This window comes from Chrysemys picta, chromosome 24 (assembly GCF_011386835.1).
Source record: "Chrysemys picta bellii isolate R12L10 chromosome 24, ASM1138683v2, whole genome shotgun sequence".
In the NCBI taxonomy this organism is placed as follows: Eukaryota; Metazoa; Chordata; order Testudines; family Emydidae; genus Chrysemys; species Chrysemys picta.
In genome coordinates, this window is record NC_088814.1 from 2,984,282 (window position 1) to 3,011,381 (window position 27,100).

At 64.8% G+C, this 27,100-nt stretch overlaps 1 protein-coding gene across 1 annotated transcript; it reads right to left on the reverse strand.

Moving 5' to 3' along the window:
* On the reverse strand, positions 1-27,100 carry RAPGEFL1 (Rap guanine nucleotide exchange factor like 1). The gene is given in 17 exon segments (XM_065577467.1): positions 1-1,795; positions 2,389-2,443; positions 4,129-4,193; positions 4,840-4,927; positions 5,857-5,907; positions 7,252-7,342; positions 7,798-7,976; positions 8,690-8,812; positions 9,728-9,825; positions 10,578-10,745; positions 12,279-12,391; positions 12,769-12,866; positions 13,343-13,493; positions 14,466-14,544; positions 26,384-26,480; positions 26,482-26,535; positions 26,537-27,100. Coding segments are annotated over 17 exon segments (1,890 nt in total). The 5' UTR covers positions 26,792-27,100; the 3' UTR covers positions 1-1,670.

Here is a 27,100-nt window from a genome sequence, read left to right on the forward strand (position 1 = left end):
TAGCACACAAGGAGCTGCCGTTTTCTTTTAAAAAATAAATTTACAATTGAGAGCATTTTGGTACAAAATATACACATTCTCGTGTTAGGCCAGGGAGCCGCCCAGGCCGCAGGCGAGACCCTCACCAGTGACAGAAACAGAAAGACCCTGAATATATATAAAGAGAACCTCCGTGCGGAGTTTACAGCGCGACAAAAAGGACAGGTACAAAAATAGAATTGCAGGGAACACAGTTCTGGGGCTCCCCCGCCCACCGGTGGTTCTGGGGCCCCTCGCAGCCAGCTCACCCCACACTTGACCCCCACTCCCGCAGGGCTGCTCTCCTCTCGGCATACTGCCATGGGGCTCCTTGTGGCCGGATGCAGCTGGCTGTAGGGAGTGGCTCCCATCCCGCCAAGGGGCATGATGGGGTGGGGGGTTGGCTTCATCCCAGGTGAAGAGTCTCTGCTGTAGCAGTGGAGGGTGGCTGGGGGCCAGGGCAGGGCCATGCTTCAGGGCACGAGCGGATCCGTGGAGCGGACAGGCAGGGTTTAAAGGCAATGGGGTTACACAACTGCCCTTAGCACTGGCCCAGGCAGACTGGGGCCCCTGCCCTTGGCATAGGTAAGCGAGGGGCAGAGATGGGGGAGAAGCTGAGGGGCAAAGGGAGTCTAATGGGGAAAGAAACCCAGCCCCAGAGCGCGATGAGGGCCACATAACCCCCATGGGGGGCTCTGCCTCCCCTCCCCCTGCTGACCCCTGTAGGAGGTTCAGGAGGCTGTTGAATGGATTTAGGGCTCTAGCTCCAGTGCCTCCTGCTTTCCACTCCGTAGGTCACAGGTTCAAACCCCACCTGTGTCAGTTACTGCAGCCAAACTCCTAGGGACCAAGTCACCCTAGGTGGGCAAGCAGGTGGGGAAACCCATAGCTTTGAAACTGGGGGGGGGGAACCCATAGCTCTGAAACTACAGGGAAGTGCAGTGCCTTCAGCAGGACCAACTCTGGGGGACAGAAGCACTGGAGCCAGGGCTTCTCCCCAGCACCCCAATGCTGCTTCCCCTTAGGGGGGCCCTTTGCATTCTGACATGCACTCAGAGCCACCCAGTAAGGGGCGCAGGGTCCCAGTGCCCTGTCCCTCTGAGAGCCGGGGGGGGGGGGGAGTTTGGAATCACAGCTGCTCTGGCTGGGGGATGGAGGAAAGGAGGGAAACACACACGGGTGGGAGAAGCAGGAGGGTTGAAGCTGAGAAGAGAGAACAGGAATGGGGCGAGAGGGATCTGGGACCCGGGGGGCACAGGTCCCCTTTGTTTGCCAAGGGGAATGCTGATCCCCACACCACATGCAGCCCCTCACCGCACCTGGCTCCGACCCACCCCACTGGCACCCGGCAGAGGGGACAGTATTTCCTGCCCATGCCCTGGTCCTCCAGACGGTGCCCTGGGCGCCTGGCCCAGCTGGGCCGGAGTTTAAAGCTAGACCGAAAGCCGGTCCCGGCCCACCCCGTCTGCGCAGCAGGGGTCGCCCCCGACCCCGATGGGGAAGGGCCACGTGTTTAAAGTCCAGCCGACTCTGTAAACCACAAAGTGCCGCGGCACCAGGCCCCGTGTCTCCCCAAGCACAGGGGCGTCCGGCGAGCCGGGGCCGGGGCCAGCCAAAGTGCTGTAGTGTGACGGATCCAGCGCCCCCGGCTGTCACTGGCTGCTCGCCTCCAGCTTGTAGGAGAGCTCGAAGAGCAGGTTCTGATTGTCGATCACCTGGAACTGGCGCACGTAGGCCTTGGTCTGCAGCTGGCTGGGCGATGCCTCCAAATCCAGGCCTGCGGGGGAGGAGACGTCAGGGCACACGACCCCAGAGCCAGCAGCAGGACGCGCTGCTCTGCCTCTCCAGGTGGAACTCACCCAGCCTGGCTCATGCCCGCAGGAGGGAGGACACCGGGCTGCTAGCTGCCCTGGGGCTAAGCGTGGCGTCTGCCAGCCGGGCCCTGGCACAGGTGACCTGACCGGGCCACCTGGGAATAGGGCGACCAGACACCAAGTGTGAAAAATCAGGACAGGGGGTGGGGGGCAACAGGAGCCTATATAAGAAAAAGACCCAAAAATCAGGACATCTGGTCACCCTACCTGGGAAGCTTCCCCGAGAAGCAGACAGGCCGGCCTGAGTCGGCTTTCGCACAGGTTTATGGCACGGGCAAAAGGTCTCTGCCGGTTGGAAGGTGGCAGCTTTCATTAGCTCCCAGGCTGGGCAGGCTTCAGACTAGTAAACCAGAGGCAAAGGCCCCACACTGGCTGCCAGTCCTGGAGCCCCCCAGGCGGGATCTGCAGTCTGGGGAAGCAGGGAGCTCCGTGGGGTAATAACGCTGCCCTTACTCTTCCCTGGAGCGCGGCGTGTGGGGGAGACGCTCATACTCACACAGGGGCCGGCTGCGGTACTTCCGGATTGTCCTCACTTTTTCGGCAATTGAGTGCTGCAAGGGAAGGCAGCCAAGCGGTTAACAGGCTGGGCGCTGGGCTGGCCCCGGGGCAGCCTCAGGACCGTGTACCCAGCCCCCCAGGAGCCCAGCCAGGTACATAAGCGAGACCGGCAGTCAGGGCAGGAAGCCATCCAGAACCCCAGCCTGGAGAACCCCCTGCAGAGCCCCCCTCATCCCACAGGGGACAGGCGCTGACTCTGGGCCCACCCAAGGTGCCCGATCCAGCTGGCGCTACCCCTGCAGGTGTGTGAACCAACAACCCGCTGGTCTAAGCCCCGCCCGCACAGGCCAGCAGAGGGTGCTAGACACCCCAGCCGAGACAGACAGACACCTCCCCACCCGCAGGGGCGGCCAGGTGCAGGCGGGGGAGGGGATTTGGACCCAGCTGTTGTTTGTCTCTCACGGCACCTGGAGCCCCACCAGTGCCAGGAGCAAGGCTGGCTCTGCCGCCCCGGCCCCCGTCGTTCCTTGGCGCTGCCCTACAGGGGCTGGCATCTGCAGGTCGCGCCGGGGAAATTCCACCCCAGGGTCGAGTTAGCGAGACCTGGGCCCAGGTTTCCTACAGGGGGCGCCCGGCTCCGTGGGTGAGAGGGAGCTCTGAGCCCCAGCCCCTCACGCAGAGCCCAGCACGGGGCCAGGCGGGGGCCAGGCCGGTGAGACGCTCGCCCCGCGCTCGGGCGCAGGCTGAGCCGGGAACCCCGGGGTGCTGGGAACAGCTGGATTGAGCGGCCACGAGCAGCCAATTCACAGGCAGGGACGAGGCTTCGAGGGGACAGGACAGTGTGGGGTCTGGTCATGCCGTGCCCATGCCCGGGGCGAGGCTGCCCGGGTTCGTTGTGGAGGCAGAACAGGGGTGCCGTGGGGGGAGGGGATCTCTCCGGCCCCCCACTACGGGCCAGGTGGGGCGAATTCTGCTCTGTGGCCAATCGGGAGCTGCCCCGTTTACCCCAGCACAGGGGAGTCGAGCTGGCCCCGAATCCCCCAAGGGCGGCGAGCGCCCCCCAGGCTGGCCGTGACCCGCTCTCTGTGCCGAGCAGCAGCCCAAGGACCCCATGAGCCGAGCGCTTGGAACGGCCCCGGAGGGGCTGCGGGAATGAGTGCATCGCCATGGCAACACTGGCTCCATGCGGCAGCATGCAGCCCCCCCCACCCGCCCCCGCTGGTTGCGACACTCTCCCCCCCCACCCCCCCAACGCCTGCGCTAGGCTGAATATTGCATGAAGGACGTTCCCAGGACAACGCCAGTTAATCCCGCAGGGAGGGGGGCGCTGCAGGGGCTGGGGGCTCTGCCACCTGGGGTCCCATCCAGACAAAGGCAGAGCTCGCTGCCCTGCGGGTCTGGTGCTGCGATGCCCCCCACCCCGGCCCAGACACCAGCTGTTCTCAGAGCCAGGCCTGGGGCTTGCAATGGGCACACGGGGCCGTCGCCATCTCTGCTATCGGCCTGCTGGGTGACCCTGGCCAGGTCCCGGCCCCACTCTCTGCCTCAGTTTCCCCACCCACCCTGTGTGAGCTCCATGGGGCAGGGACACACTCGGTGCAGAACACACGTCACGAAGGGGAAGGGCCTCGCCAAGGAAAGAACCCAGGTGTCCTGGCGGATGAAACCCGCTGGGGAGAACTGGATCCGGGGGTCTCTTCCTCCAGGAGGCCGAGGGGGGAGGGACACACACACTCACCAGCTTCTCCACGTTCACCAGCCCGTCCAGGAGCGTCTTGCTGCCCTCGTGCACAAACGTCAGGTCTGGGGGGCAAAGGAGGAGTGACAAGGTGAGCGCAGACAAGACGGACTCTCTCCTCCCCCTCCCAGGCGCTGTGCTGTCCTGGGCCCCAGCTCCTCCCCATGGGCACCTAGCTGGGAGATGCCCACGCCCTAGGCCATAGCCCTGCAGGCAGAGGGATTCCCAGGGCTGCCGGTCACAGACTCTGCCTGAGGGCAGGACATGGCCCCTAAGTTTCAGGAATCCTTAGTGTCCCGGCGCTGAAATGCAGCCCCTTCTGGGGCAGAGCGCGGCAGCTGTCAGTGCACAAGGGAAAATCCCGGGTGGGTGGCAGCGGGGGGAGGGAGGGGAGCAGGCAGGGCTCACTGACGGTGAAGGGAAAGCGCCCCCTACTGAGCCCTGGGCCCCGCTCCCTGCAGCACAGCTGGGGAAACTGAGGCATGGAAGAGGGAGGGGAGTTGCCCACGGTCACCCATGAGACAGCAGCAGAGCCAGAAGCCCTGTCCAGCAGCCCCCCAGCTGTAACCACTAGGCAACGCTTTCCCTGCACGACGCAGTGCAGACACATGGGCCCTCAGCTGCCGGGATTGGTTCCCTGCGTGGCCATGAGCCCTCTGGGGAGGGGGCAGCGGGGAGCACCTCCCAGGAGCCCCCAGGCCCACGGCTCACCTTTCAGGATGAGGGGCACGAAGGGGATGAGGGGCGGGTTCATCTTGGAGAGGACTTCCCGGTAGGTTTTGTGATTCCGGCAGGGGTCCTGCAGGGGCGGGGAGGGAGGACAGGTCAAGAGGGGGTGCTCCGGGGGACCCCAGCCTGGACACCCAGCGGGACCCCAGAGAGGCCGCACGAGGGGCTGGGCAAGGAGAACCAGGCCTGGGGCAAACCCCGCAGGGACCCGGACCCACCCAGCTGAGCCTCCCCCACATCTGGCCGTGCTGAGGTACATGGGGCCGCGCCGGCGTCAGCCCCGTTAGCACCCACGGCTCCACTCTGGGCAGCCGGCTGGTGGCTAGATCACAGCGTTGGCAAGGCCCAGCCCCCCGCGAGGGGTCTCCAGCCAGCCAGCTTGGCACAGGAACACGCCGGTTCCAATCCCCGGCTGAGAGCAGGGTCCCTGAGGGGTTACCCGGGGTGCCATCGGGTATGTGCCAAGTGCCATGTGCTCAGCACGGGGAGGGAACCCGCCTAGATCCCCGATACTCAGACCCGCCCCCCATGCTGAGTGAGGCGGCAGATGCAGGCCGGCGTTGGGGGCAGGGGGCACGAGGGCTGGGAGGACGGTTCCTGCCGCGGCACCAAATGTTATCCACGGCAGCCGGGTACATGTGATGTGCACTTCCCGCCAGGCTCCCGGAGCTCCCAGCAGGAGGCGCTGGGGGGCTGCCGCTCACCTCACCCAGCGCAAGGGCAGGGTCGTTGACCGGCCGGTCCCCAGCCCCTCCTCTCGGCTGCGTCCTTGGGCTGCTGGTTAACTCCAAATGGAAATTCCCGCTGGGAGCCCCCGGGAGCGGAGCCGCAGGGGAACGTTTCCACCCCCTACCTTGCCCCTGTGCAGGTGCCAGGTTACCCAGGTACCCGTGGGTGCCCAGTCCTGCCCCCCAGGACCTTGGCACAAGAGCAGTGAGCCAGGGATGCCGTTCCAGCCCCCGCCCACTCAGCCCGGCCCCCCAGGGGCGAGGGTCTCACCGTCAGAGTCTCAAACTTCCGGAACAGGTTCTTAAACTTGCCCGGAAGCTTCTGAAAAACGAAAGGAACCGTGAGTGCCCGGCCCCGGGGCCAGGTTCAGACCCCGCCGCCTAGCACCCCCGTGCCAGGCAGGTCACTGCGTGTGCCAACCACACGTGCACTGGGGGAAAGGTACCACCAGCTCAGGTTGGCACACAGGCACCATGGGGGACTCGGCTCCATCGCAGGGCACCGTCCCTGGGCAGCGAGGTGGAGCGGGGTCCCCAGTCCCCAGGAATGCACAGCTAATCCCCCGTCTGGGCAGGGCTCTCATGTGCAATGGGCCGGGCCCTTGTTAGCAGAGGGAGAGGCCTTGGGTTTATTTCCTGGGTTTGTTTACTTGGAGGGAGGAAGAGGAAGATAAACGGCAACCAGGATCCCCACACGCTTTGCAGCTGCAGAAGGAACCGTTTCCCCCAGCACTGAGATGCAGCCACCTCTGGGGTGGAGCACGGCAGCTGCTTGCACAGCCACGGAGCAAGGCTGCATAGCCTCTCCAGGCAGGGAGGGCAAGGCACTGCACACTCAGCTTAAACCACGGGGCAAGGCCGGGTGTAGGACAGGGGCAAGGCCGGGTGTAGGACAGGGGCAAGGCCGGGTGTAGGACAGGGCTGGAATTCAGCCTGGGCATCGGGGTTAAAAGCCAACTCAGCTGCAAAGGGCAGTCGGCAGGGTCTTGAATGCCTCCAAAACAGTCCCAACCTCTGAGAAACAGCAGCTCGGGCCCCCTAGCACCACGCTCGGGTCAGCACTGCCTGCCAGGGGAGAGCGCCCCCTACTGAGCCCCCACCCCAGTCCCTGCAGCACAGCACCCCCTAGCGCCACCCTGGGGCATTGGGGCCAGCACTGCCTGCCAGGGGAGAGCACCCCCTATGAGCCCCCACCCCAGTCCCTGCAGCACAGCACCCCCTAGCGCCACCCTGGGGCATTGGGGCCAGCACTGCCTGCCAGGGGAGAGCGCCCCCTATGAGCCCCCACCCCAGTCCCTGCAGCACAGCGCCCCCTAGCGCCACCCCGGGGCATTGGGGTCAGCACTGCCTGCCAGGGGAGAGCGCCCCCTATGAGCCCCCACCCCAGTCCCTGCAGCATAGCGCCCCCTAGCGCCACCCTGGGGCATTGGGGTCAGCACTGCTTGCCAGGGGAGAGCGCCCCCTCTGAGCCCCCTGGGTTCTCCTTAGAGGTCTCCCTCCCAAGCACGGCCCGGGCCAGGTGCCGTCCATGACGTGAGGTCGCTGCCAGTCAGGGCAAGGAGACCCGGCTGGCTCAGATGGGGGATGGGGAGCCCCACCCTGACCGACAGGGGGTCCCAAACACCGGCCCAACAAGCAGAGACCCACGCTCCCGCTACCCCCTTACCTCCCAGGTGAGCCGTAACCGGCTGACGGCCGCGTTGTCCAGCCCCATCACCACGGCATAGAAGGACAGCATGTCCTGGTTCTGCTTGCAGCTGGGAACATGGAGCAGGAGGCTCAGGGGCCAGCCACTAACGGGTTAAAGGGGAGAGAGATCCTGCCCCCCTTGGCCCGGCGGGAGGGGTAAGGGGCACGCAACCTGCAGCCCTCCAGCTGGGCAAGCTCTGGGCATTGGGTCATCAGGACCCTGGGGGCAGGTAGTGGGCAGCCCCATGACCAGCTGTCCCCCAGCACTCCAGACCCAGCCCTGGCGGTGCCAGTCAGGGGCCCGGCAGCCTCCTGCCGCAGCAGCGGCGACATCCACCCCTGCCCTGCCTCACACGCTGTCCCAGCTGTCCACGCAGGGGAGGCCGGCTCAGCGCCTGGCAGTGCAGAGCTGAGGCCAGGGACCGGGGGACTGGGACTGCAAGGGGGGGCCCTGTCCACTGCACCCGCCCCAGCCCCATGCGGGGCCCCTCGGTCCCCGCGGAGGGCACGATGCGGCGCTCACATGGCTGCGATCTTGATGAACTTCTTGAGCAGGTGGGCGCGCTTCCCCAGCGACTCGCACAGCAGCATCTCCGTGGCCACCCAGTGCTGCACCTCGCTGCAGCGCTGTAGCAGCAGCTCCAGGTTGGCCGTCTCCCGCCGGCCCCGCTCCCCATGGAAAACGTAGTCCACAAACTCCAGCTGCAAACCACGGGAGAGGGGCACGGTCGGTGTCGCTCCACACCAGTGCACCACAGCCTGAACCCTGAGCTCCCACCGGTCCCCCAGACCCCTCCCCTGCCCCCTCCCGTACAGAAAGTCTTAGCAAAGCCCCAGCGCCCTACACGCTGCCCCGTCAACTACCTGCCCAAGGGATTCTAGGCTCTGTAGCACAGTGATCTCTGGCCAGGACTGAGAGCGAGCGGCCACTTAGTGCTGGGCACACCTGTCTTCTGGGAGCTTGACTGAGACCCGCCAAACTCACGACACGTATGGGCCAAACAGCTGTTAGCGAGGAACAGCATTTGCGGCCTGCCGGCCTAGGCTGGCCTCAGACCAGCAACAAGGAGCAAAGGCCCCATCGTAGAGCTGGGCACCGAAAAGAAAAGCAGTTCGACCCCGTGGAGAGTGTGGGGCCAGTTTCCATTTCTGTGCAGAAATCTCCGATTTTTGTTGACCCGGCCAGACCACTGCTCCTGTTTGCAGCGGCCGGGTTCGGAGCCTACAGAAATGTGGAAGAAATTCTTCAACAAAAAATGGCGGGGGGTGAGGGGAGTGTTTTTATCAATTTTCTTTTGCAAGGTTAAAAAAAACCCAAACAATTCCCCAGCATGCTCTGCTCCGTATCTCCTCCCCCCGGTCCCCCTGCGCACAGACTTGGGACGTGCAGGCCCGGCCAGCCCCTCCGACCTCACCTCGTGGATGCAGCGGAAGAGTTCCCAGTGAAAGGCCGTCATGTGATTGGCTATTTCCTCAGCCTCCACGCGGTGGATTTCGGTGTCGCCCGGCGAGACCTGGATCTCCTCGGGGAGCGGGACCTGTGGGGCGGGGGGAGACTTGCCATGAGGCTGTAGCCTTAGGCTAACTGCGGAGAGGGGGCAAGGTGCCCGGGGTATTGGCCTCTGTAGCAACCCCCCCAGTGGGAATGTGGAACTGCACCCGTGGGAAAAGCTGCTGCATTCAGGGAGGGGAGTTCTTCCCCCCACCCACAAATGCTCAGAAGGGGAGAGAACCACACAGCTAAAGCGACCAGACCCCAGTTTAACCACTCGCTTGCTCAGCACTGACCCAGTAACCCAGTGGCTCTGTGGCCATATGTCCCTGGTACAAGGGCACCTGCATGGCTGCCCCCTTGACGTACCGCCAAGGGGCCAGTGCTACATGGGGACTGCAGCGAGGTCCAGCAGTCAAGAGGTTAATGGTGGCACTGGTGGGAAAGGAGGTCTTGCCTAGTGGTTAGATCTTGGGAGCCCTTTAAGATTTCATGATGCTTTTTGCAAGAGTCGGGACATCGACCCCAGGGCCCTGGCCACATCCCAACCCCGAGGACTCTGCTTTGTCCCCTGCAGCTTCAGCTGGATACAGGAGTTCTAAATTCCCACCGTGCACTGTTGTGCCAAGCAGCTGCCGTCCCACCCCAGAGGTAGCTGCATTTCAATGCGAGCGCAGTGATCTCAGGGTTAAGCACTGGGATTCCCCTTCAGGATGACTGAGAACCATGGGAGACCAGCGACCCGTCCCCAGGGTCGGCAGGGGCGGGGATGGCTGGGATACCGGGGCGGGGGGGTGGGGGGAGAAATCTGCCAGAGCCCCGCCAAGGGGAGCGCCAGGGAAGTAAAACAACCAGGATTCTGGGCACCAGCATCCCTAGCCCCCCTCTGGCTTGTGGCACAGCTGGCTCCGTTTGGCTCCCATGGGCGGCCCCTGGCGCCGTGCCTGTGGGGGGCTCTCACCAGCGACTCAATGGCGTCCTTCGCGCAGGCGAAGAGGTGGCTGTTGATGCCCAGCGTGGTGAAGACGCACTCCTCGCTGGGCTGCAGCACGGCCTTCTCTGGGGGCAGGAGAGACGGGGGCTGAGGTCAGCGGTGTCCAGCGCAGCTCTCCTAGCCACGCTGCCCTGGGGGCTCACTCAGTGCCAGTCTCTCTGCTCGGAAGAGGGGCTGGCTAGTGCCCAAAGGTTTGGGACCTGCCAGACTCGCTGCCCCTCAGCCAGCAAACGAACGGCCGTCAGGCTCTGCCCCCCGGCCGGGAATGGGGGGGGGGTGGCAGGCTCCTGCAGGGGCCACATTGCTCTGGGTCTGTATCCAGGGGCCTCTCGGAGCTACCAGACCCTTGAATGCCCCAGGCGGGGGCTATTCCCCCACCCACGAGCCGGCGGCAGCCAGGGCCAGCCGTAAAATATCCTTCCTGCCCAGACCCCCCGGGGCAGCGGGCCTCTCCTCCCCACAGCCCCCTTCACCCGTGTCTATCCCGGAGACGGCAGAGGTCTCGTGGCCCCTGTGCCCAGATAACCACGCCGAGCGCCCCCTACTGGCACCAGGGGAGGACACCGTTGCAAGCTCACTGGGGCGGGGCCACGTTCTGCCCAGACCATGGGGACGAACATGGTTCTGGCTTAGGGCTTCGGGCGGACCTGGAGGGGGCTGGCACATCCTTGGTTTGATGCACAGCAGGTAGCAAAGGGCAGCGATGCCAGGTCGGACCCTGCCCAGTAATGGCCCTCCCAGCCCCACGGGAAGCAGGAACATGCCTTGCACTGATACCCCTCAGCCCCCCCACACTGTGACCCCCTAGGCCAGTCACCTCCAGACGACGCCACCGCCACCAGGGCGAGGGCTTCCTCGCGGGCGCTCTGCTCCTCCGAGTACTGCAGCTTCTCCGTCACCGCAGCCAGGATGTCCTGCACCGAGGCCGAGAGGCGGCTGCGGATGGTGACGTAGGAGTGGTCGGGCATGTACACGCGGCAGAAGACTGCAAGGAGACAGACGAGGGAGGGGTGGGGGGCTGCCGTGGGGGTGGAATCTCAGCCACATCCCCCTTGTCCCATCGCCGGCGCCCCCCGGTGGGAGCAGGCAGCAAGGTCCCGCTCTCGTGAGCCCGCGGCCATACCACCCCACTGATGGGCATGGGGGGCGCGGCCCCCCAGCTGGGGCTCTGCTGGCAGGGTCACCTGGGGGCTGCAATTGGATTGGGGCGGGGAGAGATCAGACATGGGGGCAGCAGACAGTTCATTCTCAGCATCACTTTGCACCCTCCCTCCCAGGCTCCCAAAGCATTTCCTCCGGCTGTAGATAAATCTCTGATAATTTTCATATGACTTTACATTGTGCCTCTTCATATAACCTTGTGGTGGGTCTACCCACGTGTGACCTCTGTTTTCATGGGACTTTGTATCAAAACCTCATTTAGAAACTTTACATTGCCCTTGGTATAATATTATAGCCCCTAAAGATAGAATAAGATAGAAGAAAAAATTCTTTTTGCTAGCAGTAGAACAAGAGCTCTCCCCTCCCCCCTTAATCAATTGCCCTGTTGAATGAATGAGGTGTGAATGAGCAAGGCATGGAAGGCAGCACCTCCAGACAGCCTCAACTGTTGGAGAGGGGCTGGGAGCCAGACCCAAGGACAATAAAACCTGTCAAGTGGGCTCATTAAAGACAAGCAGACATACTGACGGCCTCGGGGGTTAGAAGCAAGCACCTTCTTTTGGAAACACCCTCTTTGCAGCATTGGGACAACACTCAAAAGAAAGCAGCACAAAGGACCAATGGACACAGACACAGAGTTTGAATCCAGTATAGATTTGCATAAGAGGAAAGCTGCTATAAAAGTGAGGTGTCTTGCAGAGGACCCCAGGTCTCGTCTTGTCAACATGGGAGCATCGATCCGGATCGGCAGAAGCCCGGCTCCACCCCCTCCCCCATCTAACTCACCTGGCCAGTGAAGTTAAGGGGAGCAACTAATTGGTAACAACAAGACGGAATGGGTTTGTGTGTGTGTGTGTGAGTGTAAGTGTAATATATTATATGCATATAATACAGTGTTAATGAATACATGTATTACTAATAAATGTGGCATTTTGCCTTATTCCCCCTGAAAAGATCCTGTGCTGTACTTTAAGTACAACACGGCCCGGCCACGGGGCTGATCCCCCACTTTACTGATGGGGAAACTGAGGCACAGAGTGGGGAAGGGACTTGCCCGAGGTCTCCCCGCACTACCCAGTGGGGGCAGGGCCCACATTTTACCCCCCTAACAGCCACTCTGGCAGCTTGCCCGGAGCCTCACCCAGAAACTGACGCGATCATGGTAACGAATGCAGGCAGCAGGATGTCCCCCCGGTGCCAACCACCCTGAATCGGGGGGCAGGAACCAGTGCTGGTGACTGGGGCCAAGCAGGTACATCCTCCCCCTCGGAAGGAACCCAGGCGTCCTGCCTCCCAGCAGGGAATCGGATTCTGCTCGCCGTGCCCAGCCGGGCACTCAGACCCTCCCCACACTCACTCTCATCCGAGCCCCGGAAGGCCACCCGGGTCTGGAGGCAGGAGTCGATGCGCCGGAAATGCCGGAAAAGTGGCTTGACCTGCTTGCTGGGTGGTGGGGTCTCCTCGGGCACCCTGCAAACGAGAGGGGGCAGGTCAGGGAAAGGGGCAGGACTGTAGGGGAATAATGCCCTGGGGAGGCTGGGGGGCTGCAGAGTGGGGACTAAGCCACACTGGGTTTTCACGAGGCCCTGGCCCTCCGACAGAAATATCTTTGGGTGCCATCTAGTGTCCCCCAGTTGCCACCCCTTTGTGCCCAGGTCTGGGTACCAGCACCGCGCCGGCCATCGCTGGCAGGGACGGCTTAAGGGGGCCCTGAGCCCGGATCGGGGCCTCTTGGCGTTACCATAACGCTGCTAATAGCGCGGCTGCAATTGCAGGGCCGTGGCTCAGGACAGTAGGGCCCCGGTAATGGCCCTCCCAGGGCCCGGCGGGGACACGGCGTCACTCACTTGAGCTCCACCGTCTCCACCAGCTGGTGCAGTCTCAGGATCTCGTCTTCCAGCTCCGGGTAGAGGGAGGCGTCTTTCATGATCAGCAGGTAGAGATCCTGGGGAGGGGGGAGGGGGGTCTTAGGCTGCACGGCCAGCGGGGCTCCCCCAGCTCAGATCTGGCCTGGCACTGCCCTGAGACACTGGGGAACAAACCACCGCCCTGCCCCGGCCATGCTCAGCGCAGGGCCCACGTGCACGCTGCTGAGTGAGTGGCTTGCAGAAATACGCAGCGACGTCACCGGAGAGACAGACTCCCTGGGGCCGGGGGTCCTGGGGTATCGGGGCCCCACACACGGTGTGGGAGGGTTTAAATCCACTAGGAAAAATCAGGGCAGCCGGGGGATGGGGGAGCAGCCCCGAGAGTGACATTGACCAGCCTGGCCGAGCGCAAAGTGTTAATCAGACGCGGGCAGCGAGGATCCGACGACTCCCCCCCAGTGACAGACCCAGGGCTGTCCTGCTCCGGGGCGGGACCCTCCACCCCTCGAGGGCTGGGACGGAGGGTAAAGCTGCCCCCCCAGCCCCCACGCACCTTGATGAGTTTCCCAGCGCTCTCCTCCTCCTGCAGGATGCCCTTGTAGGTCTCCAGGAAGTGCAGCAGCACGGTCAGCACGGCCCGCTTCCTCGGGAGCGCGTCGCTCTCCTCCCAGCCGGGCGAAGGGCCCCCCGACGCCAGCAGGAAGGTGGGCACGGGGTTAAGGGAAAAGAGACCGGGGAGCTGGGGAAGGGGAAAGGGGCTGAAAGTCTCCCCTGGGGGAAGAGGGGCAACGAGCGCCCTGGCTAGTGCAGCGAGAGAACCCTGCGGCGCCGGACACCTGGGTTCATTTCCCGGCTGCCCCCCGGGCACAGATGAGCTCAGCTCTAGAGGCAGGTGCCGAGCGCCCCGGGCCCTGCTCTGCATCCCATGGGTCCTCAGGTGGGGCAAATGGGGTAACCCCACGGGGAGAGACGGCGGGACAAGTGCCTGAGTGAGCTTATGTGAGTTTCACTCGAGCACGCCTGGCCCTGCGCAGGGCCCGGAGATGGGGCACGGACCAGGGCACCCGGCTGAAGCGAAGGGCGAGGCGGGACACGCTGGCTCCTTCCACCCCCTCTCCTGGGCGACTGCTTCCCGGTCACGCCGTGAGGGGAGCCACGGGTGTCCCGAAGTGGCCCTGCCTGGCGTCGCTGTCTGCACGGCCCACGCTGGCACATGGGCTGAGGCCAATACATGTCAGCAGGCCGGTGCCGGTGTGCAACCCGATCATAACCAACCGGCCCAGCCCCCGCCCCGCTCGCTCTCAGGAGCGAACCAGTGTGCCGAGTACAGCTCCTCCCAGGAGACCCTACAATAACAAACCAGCTTCTACCCGCCGTGGAGGAAAACAAGTATTCACCCCACGGCATTTCTGGTTCGCGGAAATCACAGCCAGGGTGTGGCCGTGTCCGACGTCCACACGGCGAGTGAGCACCTCCGGCTGGAAGCAAATGGCCGGGCAAAGGCGCGCCCCCGAGTCCGGCCCGCAGCGGGCCCCAGCGCGTCTCCCCCCCTCGGCTGCGGAAAGGGAAGAGGTGAGATGAGTCCCGGCCAGGCGTGAAGCCGATCAGACCCCCCTGCCCCTTCCCACTGCCCCCCACCTCCTGGAGGGGCCCCCGGGACCTTCCCCGAAGGATATCGCTGGTGCAGCTGCTGCAGCAGGTGCTCGGTCGGCAGGAAGAGCGAGTGAGTGAGGATGATGTCGTCCAATAGCACGTCTAGGAGAGAGACAGACCCGGGGTTGGGGGCTGCGTGGGGCGAGCGGCGCTCTGTGCCCACGGTGCCTGCTGCCCTGCCCTGCCGGTGGCACGGCTGGGCCACGCACATGAGGGCACCCACTGGTGGATGCACCAACACTGTGAGCACCGCGTTAGTCAGAAGGAATTGGCCCCATCCCTTCCCCCGGGGGGGTAGTGGGTTAAGCGCACGTGTGCTTGCACATGCACACACACACTGCCCTCGCACACACACATGCTGCCCTTGCACACACGAACACACGTCCCACCCTCACACACACTGTCCCTCACACACATGTGCGTCCCTCACACACACACGTGCCGCCCAAACACACGGTCCCTCACGCACACACCCTCTCATACAGGGTCCCTCGCACACACACATGCTGCCCTTGCACACATGCCCCCTCGTGCACACATACGCCTGCATCGAAGCTATTTACAATCGCTTGGCCTGTGCGGGGGCTCGGGTGAGACAACAGGGTCGACGCTGTTGCCGGGGGTCTCTCCCGGGTGCCCAGGGCCGGGCTCGTAGCTCGGGGAGCTGAGCCCCTTTTGCTACAGGATAATCTCACGTTGTCCTTAACAAGGGTGGGCTGGCATTGTTTGCCCTGCTGGGGAAACTGAGGCACGGACCATGGTGAGGACTCGCTCAGTCCCAGCATCATGCATAGAACCAGGCGTCCTGTCACCCACCTCCTGGCACCAGCGATTGGGCAGCAGTGCCCAGTCCCCGCTTTCCCCAGGGGGCCGGCCCGGAGGGGCAGCGGGGGCAGCCCGTTCGGTCCCTGACCTGCCGGGATGCGCTGGTATCGATCCCAGGCTGTCCCCATGCCAGGAATGCTGGGACTTACCCCCTGCACATGGACTCTGCCCTCCCGCCCCCGCTCTGACCTCCTCCCCCACGCCAGGGGCCAGCGAGGGCCCCATGCCCCCCCCACTGCTCCTTGACCCAGTCCAGCCCCCTCGCCAGGCCAGCCCCTGGCACGACCCCAGGGAGCAAGTCAGGCGATGCCAAAATGCCCAGCACCCCCAGCAAACCTGCAGAGCCCTTTGTCTATAAACGAGTCACCCCCCACCTACTTCCTACACCCCGTATACCTCCCACCCCATATCCCCCCACCCACTTCCTACACCCCGTATACCTCCCACCCCATATCCCCCACCCACTTCCTACACCCCCGTATACCTCCCACCCCATATCCCCCCACCCACTTCCTACACCCCCGTATACCTCCCACCCCATATCCCCCCACCCAGCCCCTTCATACCCCACCTCATATCCCCCCACCCACTTCCTACACCCCGTATACCTCCCACCCCATATCCCCCCACCCAGCCCCTTCATACCCCACCCCATATCCCCCCACCCACTTCCTACACCCCGTATACCTCCCACCCCATATCCCCCCACCCAGCCCCTTCATACCCCACCTCATATCCCCCCACCCACTTCCTACACCCTCGTATACCTCCCACCCCATATCCCCCCACCCACTTCCTACACCCCCGTATACCTCCCACCCCATATCCCCCCACCCAGCCCCTTCATACCCCACCTCATATCCCCCACCCACTTCATACACCCCCGTATACCTCCCACCCCATATCCCCCCACCCACTTCCTACACCCTCGTATACCTCCCACCCCATATCCCCCCACCCACTTCCTACACCCCCGTATACCTCCCACCCCATATCCCCCCACCCAGCCCCTTCATACCCCACCTCATATCCCCCCACCCACTTCCTACACCCCGTATACCTCCCACCCCATATCCCCCCACCCACTTCCTACACCCTCGTATACCTCCCACCCCATATCCCCCCACCCACTTCCTACACCCCCGTATACCTCCCACCCCATATCCCCCACCCACTTCATACCTCACCTCATATCCCCTACCCACTTCATACACCCCTACTCCACCCCATATCCCTCCACCCACACCTTCATACCCCACCTCATATACCCCCCAACCACTTCCTACCCCCTGTAAACCACCCACCCTTTCATACCCCACCCCATATACCTCCCACCTCACCCAGACCCTTCATACCCCATATCCCCCACCCACTTCCTATACCCCCATATACTCCACACTCCATATCCCCCACTTCCTACACCCTCCATATACTCCCACCTACTTCATACTGTGATGAAGTGGGGGATTTTCTTGTTTTTTTCCGTGTTTTTCCAATGGTTTGCATGCAGAGGGGGTGAGACTCAGTGTCCCTGGGGGTTACTGGTTTAACGAGGGGAGAGGAGAGGGAGTTTGTTGTTACAGAGGACCGGAGAGGGAACTTGGGACCCCAGCCGATGGCCTGGAGGAGGGACACCCCAGCGACGGGTGACCCAGAGACCCAGCTCAGGAGTTGCAGCTGGTTCTGGCCAGTGGGGGGGACAATGGGCTGCAGGGAGAGGACCCCGGTGACCTAACCAGCCGGTTCCAGCCAGAGGGTCCAGAGGACAGAAGAGGGGAGGGGAGAGGAGGCCTAGGCGACCCTGTTTACCTGGAGAGAAGACAATGGACAGAGGCAGGGCCTGGGGGCGGTGATATCAGATGCCCAGCTGCGAGCAAGGGGGCTCTGTGCTGGAGAGGGGGAGCAGGCAGAGCCCATCTGGATGCAGGGGAGACTGGGGTGTGCTGGGCTGAGGGAGGCCAGGCCGGAGGTCGGAGAGTTTCCTGTGCTGTGTTCAGACTCTCAATAACCCTCCTGTTTTACGCTGGATGAGAGTCTCTCCGGGCTAGAGAACAGGGGGCATCAACCCCTTCGGGGGTGGAGGCCCCGGGGGCCCAGAGCGAGGGGACTCCCTGAGGGGGCCCACAGCAGACACAGACGTGCTAAGGCTCAGAGAGGTGCGGCTCCAGGAGGTGGAGGGGCCTGGCCCCGGGAGAGAGTGGACCCCCGAGAAGGGCTGTCTCAGTGGAAGGGGCACCCCCCATGGACCGCACGGGATCTGTGAGTCTGTGACACATACCCCACCTCATATACGCCCCACCCACTTTCTACACCCCCCATACGCCCCCCCCACAGCATGCACCCACCCCATATACCCCCCCACCCATTTCATATACCTCCCCCGCAAACACACGACATCACCCCCTGAGCCCCCACTGACATGCAGCCGCCTCTGGGGTGGAACACAGCACCTGCTGAAGTCCCGCCATTCTGTGCTCAGATGAGCCAGAGGGCGCTTTGCCCGAGGACGCTGAGTCTGCCCAGCGACACCACGCGCCAGGCCGGAAAACGGGGGAATGAGCCTTTGGCGTCTGTCAAGATGAGCCAAACGTTTTTCTAAACACAAATCCCTTTGGTTTCGCTTCAGGGCCTGTGGCGCTGAGCCCCGCTCGAGCTCCCGGTGCAGCCAAGCGCCCACCCCCAGCAGAGCAGGAAATTCCTTCCCTGTCTTCGTAACTCCATTGTGAGAGCGAGCAGCCTGGAGTCAGGGCAGAGAACCCCGACTCCTAAATCCTCACACCGCACCCCGCCCCGAGACGCTGCCACCTCTGGGGTGCAGCCCAGCAGCCGACTGGAACAGCACGCAGCACAGGTTAGGACAGGAGGCAGCTGGCGCGGATCGACAGAAAAGCAGCCACCTCTAGGGCGTAGCACTGATTTGTTTAACAGCACACGGGACAGGCAGGGAAGGAAAATCCTGTCTCTGACTGAGGCTGCGGGGGTAGTCAGGAAAGCCAGGCTACCCGCCCCCCCATTTTAGTATTTGTAGCACAGGGTGTTGTTAGAGGCCTCAACCAAGACCAGGGCCCTGTTGTGCTGGGTGCTGCACAGAGACAGACAGCCCCTGCCCTGAGCAGGTCACAATCTAAGCAAACAAGACAAGAGGTGGGAGGGGAAACTGAGGCACAGTGCAGGGCCAGGACTTGCCCATGGTGGGAATAGAACCGCAAGTCCTGCTCCCCACCCAGTGTCCCTGCCACCAGGCCAGGCGGCCACAGCAAACAAGCCCTCGTTAGTGATTCTCAGGACCTCAGTCCACTAGGCCGCGCTGCCTCTGGTCAGGTCTGGGAGGAGCTCATGCAGCCACCACCTGGGAGCTGCATCTTGCAGGCCTGTTGCCCTCCTGACGCAGCCGTCGGGATCCCAGCCCAGCACACGCTGCGGTGGGCACAGCTGCTGGCTGGCTAATTGGCGCTGAAGGAATTCCACGTTTCTCTTTGCAGGGGCGCGAGGTACCAGGCGCCCGGTAGCCACGCCAGGGGGAGACAACGAAGGCAAACCCAAGGAACAGAGCAGCCCCGCCATGCTGGCTTCCCGCCCGCTAGCGCATCCGGCGCCCATTAATGGCCATTAGACAAGAGGCCCCAGCGAGATGCCAGGCCGGTGAGGCCATGAGCTGCAGCGACCCCGTGGCATGGAGCGACGGGCCCCACCTGCCCAGCCTGCATTGCCTGGGGGCAGGCGGGGGGAGAGGAGGGGCTGGGGATCAGCATGAACCCCGTTCGCTGGGGCACGTCCATCGGAGGCCCTGTGGGGGGGACTGTCCCTTTGATCCCCGTCTGTGCAGCGCCCGGCCCGCCGAGCCCTGATGCAAGACTCGGGCTCCTGGCGCTGCCCCAGTACGGCTAATCCACAACAACAGGGCTGGGCCCGAGCGTGTAACAGCAGCACACGGCCCGTCCCAGGGCTCCACACCCCAGGAGAAGGGGCGGTGGCTGAGGGGGGCGCTGAGACTCAGGGGGGTCCCCTTGTGCCACCCGGGAAGGAGCAGAGCCCAGACAGAGCCCGGGTGTCTCAAGTCCCAGTGTCTTGCTGTAACCACTAGTCCGCATTGCCCCCCCCCCCCCCTCCTTAGCCAGTGGCAGCACCCAGGGATCCTGACCTGTCGTCTGCTGCTCTAATCACACGCCCGGCCCCAGACCTGGGAATAGAACCCAGGAGTCCTGACTCCCAGTCCCCCCTGGCTGTGTTTGAACAGGGGGCACACGGACGCTGGGGAACAGGCCTCCCCGCCTTGCCGGCTGTTTATTTACAGAGCAGGTACAACTTGAGCAGGGCAGGTGGCTCCCACACACACCACGCCCTGCCAGCGTGCCAAGCCCTGCCCAAGGAACAACTCCAGGCCTGCGGTCGTGCCAACAAGGGTTGTTTAGCGCCCAGTGGGGGGGGGGGGTCTGGGCTGCGGGCACCTGTCACCCCCCCACCCCAAGCCAGGGGGAGCATTTCCCAAAGGGGTTTTGCGGCAGAGTATTCAGAGTCCTGGGACCTCGCCGGCCCAGCCCAGCTCCCCGGTGCCCGCTCCCTGGCACGGCCCGTTGTGCTGCTTCAGAGCGCAGCTGTCGCCAGCTGCAGGGAGAGGAGTGAAATTGCCCAGGGGCTGGGGGGCGTTTCCCTGAGTGGGGGGAGGGGATTTGGGGACCCCAGTTTGGCCCGGCTCCGGCAGGGTGACCAGACCCCAGATGGCTCCAGGGCGTCTGGCCCCCTCCCGCCCACGTCCCCTTGGCTCTGCGCGACGCGCTGCAATCTCTCGGGCATCCACGGCAAATCTGCCCCTTCCCCCGCCTCATGCCAGGCACCCAGGCCGGGCAAGTGCTGCCTGGCAGTGGGGGCGAGCATGTCCCGCAGGGCGGCAGGGCCAGCCCACAGGTGAACGCCAAGCTCCTACTGGGGCGGTTGGGGAAGCCAGGTGGGGTCTAAAGCAACCAATGAGCATCTCCCCTCACGGCGCCAGCCAAGCAGCCGCTTCCCGCCCGCTCCCTCGCTGTGCCCGGGGCCCGAGGGAGGGACCGTCTCCTACCCTGCCCCACGCGGGGCCTGCTCGCCTGACGTCGCCCTCCCAGCCAGCCCCCTGCCACGGGCGTGCACTGGGAGAGGGCACCCACTGCCCAGCCGGGCTGCAGGGGACCCAGCGGCCCGATGCCGTTCGGGAGGGGCTGCAGTGAAGTCTCTGGGCAGCAGAGCGGCCTCGGACCAGCCGCAGCAAACTCCAACCTCCCCTGGCCCAGGGGGACCACAGGGGTTAGCCTAGTGCAGGAGACCCGGGCTCCCTCCGGCCTGGTACGCAACTCCTGCCATGCGGCATCAGACCAGTGATTGACAAGATTACAGCTGGACCTAGAGACCACAGCTCAGACTGGGCCCCATGGGGCCGGGTGCTCACAGACAGGGACAATCCCTGCCCCCTAGAGATCTCAGTCTAAACAGACACAGGGCGGGAGGGGAAACTGAGGCACGCAGCGAGGAAATGACTTGCCCAGCAGGTCAGCAGCAGAGCCAGGAATAGAACTCAGGAATCCTGACTCCCAGCCCTACCCACTGAGTCACATTGTCCCTCCTCAGGTGTCTCGCCTGCTGCACGGGCTGAGAGCAGCCACAGGCCCAGCGTCCCGTCTCGGACAGCAGCCAGGCCTAGGTGCTGCAGAGGATGGACTATACAATGGCGCAGTTCATGCCCTAGCCTGCCTCCAGGGGATGTTCCTTCCTGACCCTGGGAGGGGGTCTGGTTGACTTGTGCCCTGATGCATGAGGGTGAATATCTCTCAGCCCTTAGCTAGGCTTGCTGAATGAGGGGGAGGGATAGCTCAGTGGTTTGAGCATTGGCCTGCTAAACCCAGGGTTGTGAGTTTAATCCTTGAGCGGGCCACTTGGGGATCTGGGGCAAAATCAGTACTTGGTCCTGCTAGTGAAGGCAGGGGGCTGGACTTGATGACCTGTCAAGGTCCCTTCCAGTTCTAGGAGATGGGATAACGACAGACCAGATGTTCCTTCTGTTGCCCACAGGGCTGAGATGGGGGATCTCTGGGCCTTTGGGATCACGGTCCCTTAAGGCTTTTGGAAAATGGCGGGGTACGTATTTAACCTTTCCTGAATCGTACCGGGTCCTCAACCACGCGGCTGCAGCTTGGGACGGTGAGTCCCACAGGTTCATGGGGCATCCCCGTGTATAAGAAAGGGATTTCCTGCTAGCCGCATGGCCGGTTTGTCTGTTACATCGGAGCGGCTTCGTCCGCCCGTGGGCTCCCCGGTGCGTATCCGCAGAGCGCACAGGGGGTCTCGGCTGCTTCCCTGCTGGGGAAGATGCGATGGAGCCAGAAGAGACTCCAAGCAGGACAGGGCAGCAGGGAGAGATGGAGGCTTCCTGCTACATGCAACTGGGAGCCAGTGGAGGTGCTGCCCGTATCGGACCGACCCGCTGGGCCATATGGCCTGGTACCCAACCTAGGACCAAGGCAGCCCCGGGATGGCCCCTTTGGCTTTCCCTTGCCATGGGGACCGTACCCAGAGGCAGGGTCCTTCCTTCCCAACTCAGACCCCCCAGCCCCACCCACCCGAAAACACTCCTCAAGGGGGGCGGGGGGGGAGAGGTTGTTCTCGCGAGATCGAGGCTGCTCATGGCCTTACCAGCCAGCTGCCGGGCTGGGAGCGCAGCGCCTCCTAGGGGACGCTCCACACCGCCTGGGCAGTGCCCCTCACCGTCCAGACCCGCCGAAGCCAGGAGGGCGGAGCTAGAGGCTCAGGGAAATTCCCAAGGCCGGAACCCGTGTGCGGGGCAGGCCCGTGCTCCAGAACAGCTGCAGGGTACTAGGCACCGCGCAGGCGCCCGGGGAGCGGGCAGGTGGGGCGGGGGGCTGCTCCCTGCCCCGGGGCTCCCGCCAGGCAGCAGTTCTGAGCATCAGGGAATTGAAAGCAGCCGCTTACTGCAGCAAGGGGAGCTGGTGTGGGGGCTCCCAGAGCCCCCGCCCCACCCCTGAATCCCGGCTCTGCCAGCCCCCCAGCAGCTATTCGCCCTAGCTGGGCCCTCAGGGAGCCCCCGAGCTGACCCGCCCCCTGGCAGTGAATAGGCCCCAGGGCAGCCGCAAGCAGGCAGACCGGCTCTGCCCCTCTCCTGGGGGCCAGCCCCTGGCACCAGGGCGGGACTGGGGGCCACTCAGTGACTGGCATCCCAGCAGCAGCTGCTGCACTCTGCAGTGGGGACACAGCACCTAATGCAGGGAGAGGGCAGGGTGTGGTTTAAATACCCACCCAGGAGTCAGGATGCCTGGGTTCTACCATGGCTACGGGAGGGAGTGGTGCCTAGTGGTTAGAGCGAATGGGGGCTAGGAACCAGGACTCCTGGGTTCTATTCCCAGCTCTGGGAAGGGAATGGTGCCTAGTGGTTAGAGCAGGTGGGGGAGCAGGGAACCAGGACTCCTGGGTTCTATTCTTAGTGCTGCCAGTTTTCCTGCGTGACCACGGAGGAGTCACTTGCCCCCTGCCAGTGGGGCTGCCGACAGCGGGGTTGGAGTATTAGTCGTTAGTGCCTGGAGCCCCTGGGATGGGAATCGCTCAGCAGGCACATTGTTCCGCTGCCGCCGGCTCAGGGCCAACGCCAAGCTCGGGATCAAAGCACTGCCGCTCTGCCACGAGGTAACTTTGCACCAGTGAGCTGGAGATTAAGCAAATCCTTCGCACAATGGAGCCAGGGTGGTCCTGTGATGAGGGCTGCGGGGCGGGAGCACGGAAATCCTTCTCTTCCCCAGGCTGGGACCTGTCCTGACATTTCATCCCCTGCTCCAGAGCCTGCTTGATTGTGAGAATCCGGATAAATATACCCTGCACCGCATGAGGAGGCGACGGACACGAAGGCACGTGTCCCATGGTTACTACAGGGGGCCAGCTCTACTCCTAGTTCTGCCCTTGATGTGCTGCGCAAGGCTCCGCCGCTCTTTGTGCCTCAGTTTCCCCATCTATAGACGATACATGACACTGCTCCTGGGAGGATCTCATAGTGCTTCAGTCACAAGTTAGCCCCACAGGCCCTTTGTGACATGGGTAAAGGGATCACTTTACCTGACACTGAAATGCAGCCACCTCTGGGGTGGAACACAGCAGCTGTTTAACAGCCGCACGGCCACCGGCACCGCTGGCATTGCCCATGCACTGGGCAGCAGGAGCAAAGACAGGCATCCAATCAGAGGGCTCTGCCACCTCCCAGGGAGAGCCGCGCTGGACGCTAACATCCCAAAGTCCTAGAACAGCCACCAGCTTCTCGTCCCGCCCAGAATCCCCCCATGCCAGAGCTCAGAGATGGACAGGAGGCTTCCTGCACACCCCCCTCAGCCAAGAATCATAGAATCTCAGGGGGTCATCTAGTCCAACCCCCTGCTCAAAGCAGGACAGAGATGGTCCTGATCAGACCCATCCACGCTGCTGCTAAGGTCCCAAGCAAAGGGGCGAAAGCCCTTTCCCCGTGTGCCCACTGCACCCCCTGCCTCGGGACAGGAGAGTCCAGACCCGGAGGGGCGGTTTTGGTCCCCCCCCCCCCGCATAGACACCCTTTGCAGGCACCGTTCAAGGCGCTGAGGGTGAAGCTCTGGTTCACTGCAGTGGAGAGGAGCTATGCTATCGACTCCCCAAGTCCAATTCTCCAGCACCCGCATGGGACTTGCGCCAGGGCCGTGCGCAGACACGGGGCCAGTGCAAGGAGCACAGGACGCCTCGCAGGACAAGGGCCCCATGATGCATCTGGGCACCCCAGCCCCTGAGCTGGGCTGGGTCACATGGGCCTGTAGGGCCAGTGCACAGCCACAGTCACAAACCTCCATGGAATGCGCCACAACTGGCAAGGGTCTCGGCGAGATACCACAAACAGCTGGAGGCGGGGGTCCAGGTCGGGAGTGAGGGGCACCGGCAGAGCGGTGTGGGGGGAGCCCAGGGGCTGCGGGTCAGGAGTGAGGGGCACTGGCAGAGCTGGGGGGGAGCCCAGGGGCTGCGGGTCGGGAGTGAGGGGCACCAGCAGAGCAGGGGGCGCGGAGCCCAGGGGCTGCGGGTCGGGAGTGAGGGGCACCGGCAGAGCGGTGTGGGGGGAGCCCAGGGGCTGCGGGTCGGGAGTGAGGGGCACTGGCAGAGCTGGGGGTGGGTGGGTGGGGGAGCCCAGGGGCTGCGGGTCGGGAGTGAGGGGGCACCGGCAGAGCTGGGGGGGGAGCCCAGGGGCTGCGGGGCGGGAGTGAGGGGCACTGGCAGAGCAGGGGATCGGGGGGAGAAGTCAGTGCTCTGTATCGGGATTGAAGACCCCTGGCAGGGCTGTGCTGGAGGGAGCGTGAACAGCCGGTGCCTGCTCCGTGCCTGGCTCTAGCCCAGCCTCAGACACAAATTCCACCCCCTGCGTCTTCCCAGAAGCCAAACGCTGCCATGTGCTGCATCGCTCACCCCCGTCCAGGACAACCCAGCCAGGGGTCCCGCTGCCCGACTCCCCCGTCCAGACAGCCCAGCCTGGGGTCCCGCTGCCCGACCCCCCCCGTGCAGACAGCCCAGCCTGGGGTCCCGCTGCCCGACCCCCCCCCTGTCCAGACAGCCCAGCCTGGGGTCCCGCTGCCCGACCCCCCCCCTGTCCAGACAGCCCAGCCTGGGGTCCCGCTGCCCGACCCCCCCCCCTGTCCAGACAGCCCAGCCTCGACTGAAGACAGGGGCAGGGCCAGGCATGGGGAGCCGGGCCCATCTGCCCCTGGGCTCTCAGGTGGGGAGCCTGAGGCGAGAGGGGCAGCCTGTGCCAAGGGCCGCGGCTCCCGCTCCGGCGAGCTGCCTTCCGCTGCCACCCAGGCTAATTTTAGCATCGGAGCAACGTTAACGATTAACAGGCGGCTCGAGGGGCAGCCGCCACCACCTGGGCCCCGGCGGCTCCGCCGCGCATTTCTGAGCCCCCGGCAGCCGAGCGTCTCCTGGGATCTTCGGGAGGCCCCAGGGCCATGCTGCCAAGGGCTGGAAAGGCCAGTCACTGCCCATCTGGCCAAGGGGGCCTCTCCCATGGAGCCCCCTTGTCCTCCCCCACAAGCACCCCTCTCTCTGGAGGGGTCCCCGGCCTCTGCCCCCAGGCTCTCCCCAGACACGGCGCCTCCTGGTGGCTCCATTCTGCAATGACACCGCAGACCGCCAAAGTGGACAGCTCCTCGGGAGAGGGGACTCCAGGCCCCCACCCGGTTACCATAGTGCAGGACCCTGCAGCCTTATGTGGATACCCCCAGGCCCTGCCAGATCTGAGAGCCCCCTGACCTTCCCCCAATGGCCTGACCCTCCCCCTCAGACCCCCTCCCCCACAGTGACAGAAACCAAGCCCCACTTTCAACATGCACCTCATCCAGAGAGTCAGACCCTCCCTGCCACCACGGGCACCTGCTGACCCCCCTCCCCGGGCACCAGCCCCCCTCCCCCTGGCACCACGGGCACCTGCTGACCCCCTCCCCTGGCACCAGCTCCTGCCACCACGGGCACCTGCTGACCCCCCCTCCCCGGGCACCAGCCCCCTGCCACCACGGGCACCTGCTGACCCCCCTCCCCTGGCACCAGCCCCCCTCCCCCTGCCACCATGGGCACCTGCTGACCCCCCCTCCCCTGGCACCAGCCCCCCTCCCCCTGGCACCACGGGCACCTGCTGACCCCCCTCCCCGGGCACCAGCCCCCTGCCACCACAGGCACCTGCTGACCCCCCTCCCCGGGCACCAGCCCCCTGGTACAATGGGCACCTGCTGACCCCCTGGCACCAGCCCCCCTACCACCACGGGCACCTGCTGACCCCCTGCAGCCCCCCTCCCCCTGCCACCACGGGCACCTGCTGACCCCCTCCCCTGGCACCAGCCCCCTGGTACAATGGGCACCTGCTGACCCCCTGGCACCAGCCCCCCTACCACCACCACGGGCACCTGCTGACCCCCTGCAGACCCCCCAACCTGCCACCACGGGCACCTGCTGACCCCCTGCAGCCCCCCCTCCCCAACCTGCCACCACGGGCACCTGCTGACCCCCCTCCCCTGGCATCAGCCCCCCTCCCCAACCTGCCACCACGGGCACCTGCTGACCCCCCTCCCCTGGCTCCGTCCCTTACCTGCGCCGCAGCCCTGGCCGTGCGAGGTCGGGCCCCCCCCGAGCCGGTCCAGCAGCGCCCCCAGCAGGCGCTCGGGGCTGTCGGGCGGCCCCGGGGGGCCAGCAGCAGGTGGCGGCGGGGTCGGGGCTCAGCGGCGGCTCCCCGCCGCCGGGGGGACAGCTCCTCGGAGGAGAAGGACGAGGGGGACCGGAGCGCGGCGTCCGGGGGCCGCAGCTCCAGCCAGCGCCCGTCGCCGCCGGGCTGGGCCGGCTCCATGCCCCGCTCGGGCTCCTCGGCGGGCTCCCGGAGGAAGCCGGGCAGCAGCAGGCGGGAGACGCTCTGGCGGCGCTGCAGCCCCCCCGGGCCCGGCCCGGCCCGGCCCGCCAGGTGCGAGCCCTGCTTCTTCAGGAATTTCTCCAGCGGCTTCATGCCCGGCCGGCCGGGGCGCGCAGCGGGGGCGCACGGGGCGCGCAGCGGGGGCGCACGGCTCCGCGCCGCGCTGCGCTGCGCTCCGGGCAGGGCTCCCCGCGGGGGGCTCAGGGGGCCATGGGGCCCGGCGGCGGGGGGGCCGGGCAGCCCCGGGCTCGCTCCGTGGCGCAGGCTCCGGCCCCGGGACCCGTCACTGCCCCGCTCCGAGGGGCTCTGCGGCGGGCGGGGCTGCCCGGGCTCCCCGGGATGCGGGGATGCCTGACTCGCACCAGCCCGGCGCCTGTCTCCGCCCCGGGAAGGTAACGAGCC